The following is a 9796-nucleotide window of genomic DNA, read 5'->3' on the forward strand; positions in this document are numbered from 1 at the left end:
ACCAGTCTAGACTTTTACAGGCTAAGTGAGGGGGCCCAAATGCCAAATGATAGTATTCCTATTCCAATGTCAGCGCTCCAGAAAATCGTTACAGGTAGCAATTACGCCGCTTCATTTTTATTGGTTTTTAAAAATTTTACGGTCCACGATATTTAATTTTTTCAGATATTTAAAAAGAATTAATATTTTTTTTAAATTGTCCTTAGAGAAGGAAAATTTTGGCGTAACTAGTAAAATTACTGCCATGTGATCAGGAGGTTAATGGGTTTGAGCTGTGGAAACAGTCTCTTGCAGAAATACAGGGTAAGACTGCATACAATAGACACTTGTGGTCCGGCCCTTCTCCGGATCCCGCACATAGCGGGAGCTTAGTGCACCGGGCTGCCCTTTTTTAAAATTGTCCTTAGAATAAAAAACCTAGAAGTATTTATTGTATTCCAATGAACAAATTAAGGTTAATATGGTCAATTTTATTATTAATTAATACAAAAAAGATGAATTTTCAAATATATGTGAAATCAACTAAAAAATTAATTAAAGTGGACCAGAAGACAAAAAATCTTAAAAGAAGGACAAATTTTTAAAAAAGAATTGAAATAAGCCATTAATAGTTATGTAGTTATAAATAATCTCATTAAGTACAAAATAATAATTTTAAAATTAAATTATTTCTGAATACAAAAAATATTATTCTTTTTGGAACAATGCAAAAAAAATATACATCATACAATTGAGATAGAGAAAATAATAGGAGTGTACATTGGGATAATCTGCCCAACAAGGACACAGTGCACATGGGGTAACAAACAACCTCTCATTGTACTTGTTAGTTTCTAGATCTTTTATGAGTAATTATTATAAAAGTAGAGTGAAGCCAAATCTTGGGAACTTAAGATAATAGTATAAAAAAGACATAAACAAGAATCACAAATATTGTTTCACAAAGATGGCAGAGTCCCATGCTAACTCAGGTTTCCTTTTCTCTCTCTTTTTTCTTCCCTTAGCTGTTGAAGATAAATGTAGAGAACTTTGTGTCTTTACTTGATTAGTCTAAAGTAGTTTAAGAGTTTGAATGACTTGATTTTTATTTTTGTGGAATGTTGTGGTTCTTGTTTTTAGTTTTGCTTTTTAATGAGATATGTCGAGGGTCTATCGCAAACAACTTCTGTATCTTAGTAAGGGTAGGGTCTGACGTATATACTACCCTTATCAGACTCTCCTTATGAATTCCTCTGGATTAATTGTTGTTGTTGTTGTTTTAGTTCTGTTTTTTTAATGAGATATGCCGAGGGTCTATCAGAAACAGCCTATTTACGTTCGTAGAGGTAAGGTATGCGTACATACTATTTTCCCCAGACCCCACTTATGGAATTCCAATGTGTTTGTTGTTGTTGTAGCTGTTGCTTTTTGATGAGATAGGTTCTGGGGGCTGTCCTAAAGTGCTGAAAGTTAAAGAATTTGAGTACATATTATAGTATATGCAGATGCTTCTGTCAGTCTACCAAAGTGAAGCTGATACTCAAATTTTAGCTTCTCTTGTTGGTTGGATTTGTTTAAATTAGTATGAGGAAGGTCTTGTGTTGCATCCCTCAATTTGTACGAGCCTAGCGGTCAATGAAATAGGTGAAAATAATAAGAAATCACGTTAAAATTCGAGCTAGACAAAACACGTTAAGCCAATTTCTTCCATCTGTATAAGCCTTGGGCAGAGTTATTCAGTATCTATGCTGGTATATGGGAGGTAGCAGGTGTCGAGGTGCGTCCAAGTTGACCAAATATTACCATTGTACAATAAAAAATCAGTAAGATGTTGGAATACTTCATGGAGTTCTTGAGCAATCAACTATCTTTTACCTCTCAAGTTTGTTGTAAATGCACAATTTTTCTCTTTCTGATATATTTCTGCAGATTGTGACCATGTGTGAACATTTCAGGTATAACTGGGAAAGTACTTGTTATTCTCTTCATTGGGTTCTTAGCATTGGCTTATCAAGCAATTCGGCCACCTCCTCCGAAAATTTGTGGTTCGCAAAATGGTCCTCCAGTTACTGCACCAAGAATAAAGCTTTCTGATGGAAGGCATTTGGCTTATAAAGAGCAAGGAGTTCCAAAAGAACAAGCAAAATACAAGATAGTGTTTATCCATGGTTTTGATTGTTGCAAACATGATGTTGTTGTTGCCAGCACCCTTTCTCCTGTATGTAATTTTACCTTTCCTCTTTTTCTTGCAATTTTATGGTTTTAATTCGATGCAATAATGCCCGTAAGGGTTGGATGAGTTGGTTGGATGAGACACTGGATCGATTCTCCTCACCAACAGCCTCTTCACGCAAAGCTCGTCGCACTGGGCTTCCCCAGTGCGGTTTACATCTCCTGTATGGTTTGCGAGCTGCCAGTTTCCCTAGAAATTTTCCAAAAAAATTCGATATAATAATGGCTGCAATAATGTATTCTTGTGCAGGATGTTATTGAGAGTTTGGGAATATATATTTTGTCATTTGATAGACCTGGTTATGGCGAAAGCGATCCGCATCCACAACGAACGCCTAAGAGTTTAGCTCTTGATGTTGAGGAGTTAGCTGATCAATTGAAATTGGGATCCAAATTTTATGTTGTTGGATTTTCCATGGGTGGTCAAGCAGTTTGGGGCTGTCTCAAATATATTCCTCATAGGTATTGTTCAATACTTTTTACTACCATTTGCTGCTGTTTAAACTGCTGTTGAAGGATGGCGGCAGAGTGAAACTCGAACTCGGGACCTCTGCCTGCTCTAATACTATGTTGAAATATATGATCGTCTGTCAAAGAGCATGCTTTTGTTTATTTGATTATGTCTTGAATATACTTTATGATTGATTTTTTATCATTTTGGCAAATCTGTAACAGATTGGCAGGAGCGGCTCTTCTAACACCTGTGGTTAACTACTGGTGGCCTAGTTTCCCTGCAAATTTATCTCGAAAATCATACTACGATCAACTTCTCCCCGATCAATGGACACTTCGGGTTGCTCACTATCTTCCATGGCTAACTTACTGGTGGAACACTCAGAAATATTTCCCTTCTTCTAGTGTTGCAGCTCACAGCCCTGATATCTTTTTCACTCAAGACAGACAACTCGGACCCAAGTTTGCTGCCTCTCAAGAACAATATCGGGTAAGAACTTGGTATTTTGCTGTGCCTCTCTATCTCCACAAGGTAGGGGTAAGGTATGCGTATACATTATCCTCCCCAGATCCCACACTGTGGGAATATACTGAGTATGTTGTTGTTGTTAACTTTGTATTTTGCTGCTGCCTTTAGTTTAGATATTCGCCGTGCTTTGCACTTTGATGCATTTTACGCTCTGCTATGAAGTGATTTTTGCATTTTTCGTTACAAATTTGTGGCTTTCGTTAGGTTGTTTATTATACCAATTTGTTTGTGTATGATCTCAGGCACAAATTAGACAACAAGGGGAATTTGAATCACTTCATCGCGATGCAATGGTTGGTTTTGGAACATGGGAATTTGATCCGATGGAACTAAAAAATCCGTTCCCTCATGGTGAAGGTTCCGTTCATCTATGGCAAGGCGATGAGGACGGGCTTGTACCTGTCATTCTGCAACGATACGTTGCAGAACGACTGCCATGGATTCAATACCATGAACTTAAAGGTGGAGGTCACTTGTTTCCTTATGCAGATGGAATGGGAGATAAGATTATTAAGACATTCCTACTTGGGGAAAACTTTGTTCTATAATGCTTATACTAAGGTTCCAATTGCTGCATTTTATGCATTTATATGCTTTGTATAATGGCACTTTGGGCTTTGTCTTAGCTGAAATTAATACATATTTATCATCAATATGGCCTTGTTATTGTTGTTCTTGTTGTATTTCTCTTCTACACGTCCCTTAATTAGGAGGGGGTTTGGACTACTTTACCCTTATTTATGTCTTAAGATATAATCTCGCTTTATTTAAATATTTATTCTATTTAAGTGTTATCTCCATCTTCAAGAACAATTATTATTAAGGGTAAGATGGAAAAAATATAATTTATTTTGTTTAAACTTTTAAAATGACAAATAATTTGAGATAACTATTTTTAGAAAGCACGATAGATGATTTGAGACGAAGGGTAGTGTTTTTGTTTTTTCCAATTTGCAGATAGACTCTGTTCATTTATGTTAGCACTGCATCAAATTTTATTGTTGTGTAATTACTGCGGAGTTTGATTGGCTACATGAGCAGCGGATCAATGATATAAAGTCTATGGGTTCAACGTTTTAAGGTTCTTAGAAATACCTATTATGCTTTTAAAATTATAGGTTACGACCTATCGATTATTGCAATTTTAGTGTATTTTTATACATAACTTAATAGGTTGCATTGGAAATACTGAGTTCAGATGAACCGGCGACGGAACTCTACATCCGCCCCTGTACATGAGGAAGAAAATCTCTGCTTAGTAATTAATTCCTACATGATAATTAAGTTATCACACCCGTCCATTATGATTGATCAATGCATAAGTAATTCTTTTATTTAATCTTTGTATAATTAGTATGTGAAATTGTGAACAACTTCAATGAGGAAAAACAACGAGGAGAATGTCATTCGGTCAGTTCTACCAGAAAAAATCCGTTTTATTTATCAATAATACAGTGAATTATTTCATCAAATCTAATAATTAATTTCCCCACATCACATTTTTTTGTTGTCCCAACAGTCATAAGACTCTAGAGAACAACCTCAAATGGCATGCTACATGCTCATGTCTTTAAAATTGTAACTTATTTTGTCCCGGGGTCGTAGAAAGTGGACAAAACAGACTCGCATTTTTTATCGAACAAATGACCTTCAAAGGTTGCTCCAATCGCCTGAAGCCTGGAGAAGAACCAAAACAGAATGGTTCCGTCTACTCAAAACTAAGAGAGGATGCCGCCTACTACTAAAATCCCGATTTTTGCAATAGTTGCGTTGTTCGGTGGTTTAACAAATCTCGCAGGAAATCCCAAGTTGGCTACGTCACGTTTCTGCTTACTATTTTTTCGGTTTGGAACTCTGGAAGGAAGGGCAATAGCAGTAATTAGAAAACCCTGGGTTTGAAACAGTCTCTTTACCTTTACAAGGTAGAAGTAAGATCTGCGTACAACTGCTCTGCCTAACCCCCCCCCCCCCCCACACACACACACACAAACAAATCTCGCAGGAAATCCCAAGTTGGCTACGTCACGTTTATGCTTACTATTTTTTTGGTTTGGGAACTCTGGAGGGAGGGCAATAGCAGTAAATTAGAAAACCCTGGGTTTGAAACAGTCTCAGGATGCCGCCTACTACTAAAATCCCGATTTTTGCAATAGTTGCGTTGTTCGGTGGTTTAACAAATCTCGCAGGAAATCCCAAGTTGGCTACGTCACGTTTATGCTTACTATTTTTTTTGGTTTGGGAACTCTGGAGGGAGGGCAACAGCAGTAAATTAGAAAACTCTGGGTCTATCGGAAATAATCTCTTTACTTTCACAAGGTAGAAGTAAGATTTGTACACAGTGCTCTGCCTAAATCCCCCACCCCCACGCCCCACCCCCCCACCCCCACCCCCACCCCCAAATTACGTAGTGGGCCGATAAATCAACTTTGACCTTTAAGTAAAAATAACTTATTTGATAGAATCATTTATTTAATACAACACGATATAGTCCAAGAAGAAAGCTCATTTGATAAGACTTCATTAAAATAACTGAAACTTCTACATATCAAAAGTAACGTTATTAATCCATCTTTGATTAGATAAATACTTCATTAAAGGAATTTTTCAAAAATCACAGAGATACTTAAGTTTTTCGACGTCAGGAATGGTTGTAATTTGCAATCGAGCTTTGAAAATATATACAATAATCTCTTGATAGAAAGCGCTTTACTTTACCGGCTATTGAACACGAATCTAAATAAGTCGGAACATATTAGTTTTAGATATTGTATATCTAATTAAAAATTGTATATAGTTAAGTAATATGTATTCTCGTAGTTAGGGGTGTTCATGGTTCGGTTGGATCGATTTTTTCTTAAAAAGAAATCAAACCAAATAAGTTGGTTTTTCAAATATTAGAACCAAACCAAATCAATTAAGTCGGTTTTTTATCGATTCGGTTTATGTCGGATTTTATCGGTTTTTCGGTTTTTTCGGATATTTATCGGTTTTTTCTTAAATATGAGACATACACTACCAAACACATATTCCGGCTACTACATTTTCAATGTAACATTATCAAATCAATTGCTCTTTAAGAAATTTATCATTCACCAAGATTTATTGATGATAAGTGAATCAAATAATGATAAATAATTTAAGGATTCAATTAAAAATAGATTATTTTTAACATGAAATGGATTATTATATTTAGCAAAAAAAAAAAAACTACCAATCAAACTAGAATGTAAAGGCAAAGAACTGTACTAAAAGTACAAACGATTAACATTTACCAAAGAATTTTAGAAACTTTGTACAAATATATATATATATATATATATATATATATATATATATATATATATATATATATATAGAGAGAGAGAGAGAGAGAGAGAGAGAGAGAGAGAGAGAGAGAGAGAGAGATGTAAGTTAAGAGATGTGATAAGTTGCTTAACACGAAGCACCTCGTAAATTTAAAGGATGTGAATGAGCAAACTAACGAATAAAGAATAGATCGTATGTAAAAGAAAAACCAAAACCAAACAAAAAAGTATCGATTTTTTTGTTTGGTTTGGTTCGACTTTTCGGGCTTTTATGAACCCCTACTCGCAGTGACGTGGAATACTTGGCTAAAGAAGAGCATGAAGCAGCCCGGCCGGCGACCCTTAAGTAATAATATATAAATTTAATTTAGCTATACGTTTCCAAAATAATAAGATTGAGTGCATATGAAAAAAACATTTGAATATTGAAAAACCCAGTCATGTCAAATTATTTGAGTTTACTATTTGGGGTCACAATTGTGCTTAAATTTTCATGAAAGTGACAAGTGTGAGATTAGATTTGGTTTTAGTTTATTTTCGGGAATTTGGTTTGGAGAAAAACATTTAGGAAGTAGTTTTTGGGATTAACCTTGAGAGATGAAAATAATTTATTTATTTTTTCAAAATAAGGATTTTTTTTTTTTTGCTTACAAATTCTATTTTTACTTTAGAAAAAGTGTTTTTTTAAAAAAAATTAAAAGCAGGTGCTTTGTGATATTTAAGTTTGACCCTCGTGTTTATCGTAATTTATTTTTAACAGTCAAATATCAAAATATTTGCCGAGGGTCTCCTGAAAACAGCCTCTCTACCCTTCGGGGTAGGGGTAAGGTCTGCGTACATATTACCCTCCCCAAACCCCATTTGTGGGATTATACTGGGTCGTTGTTGTTGTTGTGTAGTCAAATATCAAAATAGCAAAGGCTAAGGAAACCGGAGGAGTACACAAATAGCTATTTTTAGGGATGCTATTCAAGGATTAGCCAGTATTTATTTTGTTCTGAAATTTGAATTAAAAATATTAACTTCAGGATTTTATGTCCTGAAAAATTAAACTGAAAATTGCAATTAAAGACATACTGGCTTTTGGCATGGTATAAGAACATATCCATATAATTGCCAGAAATAGCCCTAGTTATAGATATTAGCATCAAATAGCCAATAAAAGTATATCACAATAAATATGTATGTCACAACTTTTTTTTTGCTTTGTCTACATCTAACATGTATATTAAAATTTTATTTTCATTCTTTATATATAAGTAATATTACTTTTTGTATATCGGTAATATAAAATTATATATATAGTTATTGTTGTATTTATATCAATGTATATCACAATAAAAATATCGTATTATTTGTATATCACAGTGTATAGCACATCGGACATGTGTATACCAAAATAGATATCATAAGTTTATTTTTCTTCTTTGTGTATATCAAAAATTAATTTTCTTTGTATACCAAAATATTATTTACTCCCACAATTATATTTATTATTTATATTTTTAAACTTGCTTAAACATGCTATATCAAAAAATTATTTTCCTTTTTTGATCAATAAGTAATTATTATATCATTTTTATATCACAGTGTATAACATAATAATAATGTGTATATCAAAAAAAATTATTATAATTTTATTTTTCTTCTTTGTATAACACATTTCAGATTGAAAACTCAAGTTCAAGACGACTCCACATGTGTATCCCTTATTGTAACCCGTGTATATCTCTATGTACATCAGTGATATCTCATGTATATTATATGTATATGTGTATATCCATGAAAATTTGTGTTAATATACAATGTGATATACATGGGCATCCATAAAAAATTGTGTTGTATACACGATACACAAAGTGATATACACAGTCGTCCTTAAAAACTTGTGTGTGATATACATTGATGTACATGATATACAACGTGATATATACATGCCACAGTTGAATTTTCAGGTCTGATTTTTTACCCGAAACCAGTCTAAATCACTTTTAATCTTGCTCAAATTTGTATATATCCTCGTTTAGGTATTTTCAACCAATTTCAAACATACCCACTTATTCAATCAAACCAAAAAAAAAGGAAGAGAGAAGAAAAACAAAGTTGAAATATATTTTTTCTCTTTTAGTTTTTGCTAATCTTGCTCAAATTTTATATATAGCCTCGTTTAGGTATTTTCAACCAATTTCAATCACACGCACACATTCAATCCAACCAAAACAAAAGAAGAGAAAAGAAAAACAAAGTTGAAATATATTTTCTCTATCTTAGTTTTTGATTTTGATTTTCTCTTATGTGAGATCAACCTTACCTTTTCATCCCACTGATTTTTTTTGCATAGTTTGCAAGAATTTTTGCTAAACTCTGAGAGCTAAAGAGAAGAGATTGAAGAAGAAATACAAGGAGAGAAAGGGGGAGGGAAGCCAAAATAAGCGTGTAGTTTTTTTTTTTTTTTTGAGAGAGAGAATATAAAAGAGAGTAGATTTTTTAAGATTTGGCTATATAATGCCAATTGTTTGGGCTATCTTTGTCAAACCTAATATAAGGCTAAAAAATTGTCAATTCCTGTCATGTGTTGTTATAGGATATCAATTTTTCTTTATATAGCAGCCATTTCTACAAGGAAACCCAACCACACAGCCCGCGGCCCACTCTATAGTTTCATCTATCTTTCATCACCAAGCCCAAAACTTAATCCTAACCCAATATCCTCTACATACTAGGGGCAAGTACACATATAGTCATTCTGAGTGATGCTATTTAAAGATTAGCCAGTATTTATTTTATCTTGAATTTTAAACAAAAAATTTTAACTTCAGGACAATTCATGATATTTTTATCCTGAAAAATTGAACTGAAAAACTAAAATTCAGAACGCATTGGCTAATTTCTAAATAATGACCCTTTAAAGTGGCTACTAGAGTCATTTCTACTGCACACTACCCTAGTAGCCCAAATCTAATCCTACTTCGTCATTCTTTTGTGGAATTATGGCCCAAAAGACAAATTTTCCAATCTCCTTCAACACTTAAAATAAATGAATGAGATAAAAAGAAAAATTGCCTGGATCTTCTATTATTTTATGTTCTTTCCGAAAATATGCTGAGGAGAATATCTTCTACTCGCTGGAATAAAGCCTTTTCTATTCTCTTTATTATTATTATTATTATTATTATTATTATTATTATTATAGTACCGATAATAAGTAAAATCAAGATAGTATATTTAGACAAATAAGTCCAAGGCAGCACACGAGAATATGACGAAGTCCTGCTAGCAAATTACGGAATTACCGAAG

The 9796-nt window shown here is 33.6% G+C and overlaps 1 protein-coding gene across 2 annotated transcripts; it reads left to right on the forward strand.

Annotated features, from left to right (window-relative positions):
- Positions 1-828: 828 nt before the first annotated feature.
- LOC107828990 (uncharacterized) lies at positions 829-3846 on the forward strand. 2 transcript variants are annotated; one of them, XM_016656398.2, is made up of 5 exons: positions 829-971; positions 1935-2197; positions 2462-2673; positions 2887-3154; positions 3436-3846. In XM_016656398.2, exons 1-5 carry the CDS (start codon positions 947-949, stop codon positions 3739-3741), a joined length of 1074 nt encoding a protein of 357 aa, XP_016511884.1. In that variant the 5' UTR covers positions 829-946; the 3' UTR covers positions 3742-3846. The 2 variants fall into 2 exon arrangements, with proteins under 2 accessions (XP_016511884.1, XP_016511883.1); XM_016656397.2 differs by lacking the exon at positions 829-971 and adding an exon at positions 1175-1325.
- The last annotated feature ends 5950 nt before the right edge of the window (positions 3847-9796 follow it).

This window comes from Nicotiana tabacum, chromosome 10, assembly GCF_000715075.1.
Source record: "Nicotiana tabacum cultivar K326 chromosome 10, ASM71507v2, whole genome shotgun sequence".
Classification (NCBI taxonomy): Eukaryota; Viridiplantae; Streptophyta; class Magnoliopsida; order Solanales; family Solanaceae; genus Nicotiana; species Nicotiana tabacum.

Excerpts from the sequence above, each read along its gene's own strand:
- LOC107828990 (XM_016656397.2), top strand. The coding sequence starts at position 1,283 with ATGCCGAGGGTCTATCAGAAACAGCCTATTTACGTTCGTAGAG. Across the intron at positions 1,326-1,934 it reads GCCTATTTACGTTCGTAGAG|GTATAACTGGGAAAGTACTT; the intron begins GTAAGGTATGCG and ends TGAACATTTCAG. Across the intron at positions 2,674-2,886 it reads CTCAAATATATTCCTCATAG|ATTGGCAGGAGCGGCTCTTC; the intron begins GTATTGTTCAAT and ends AATCTGTAACAG.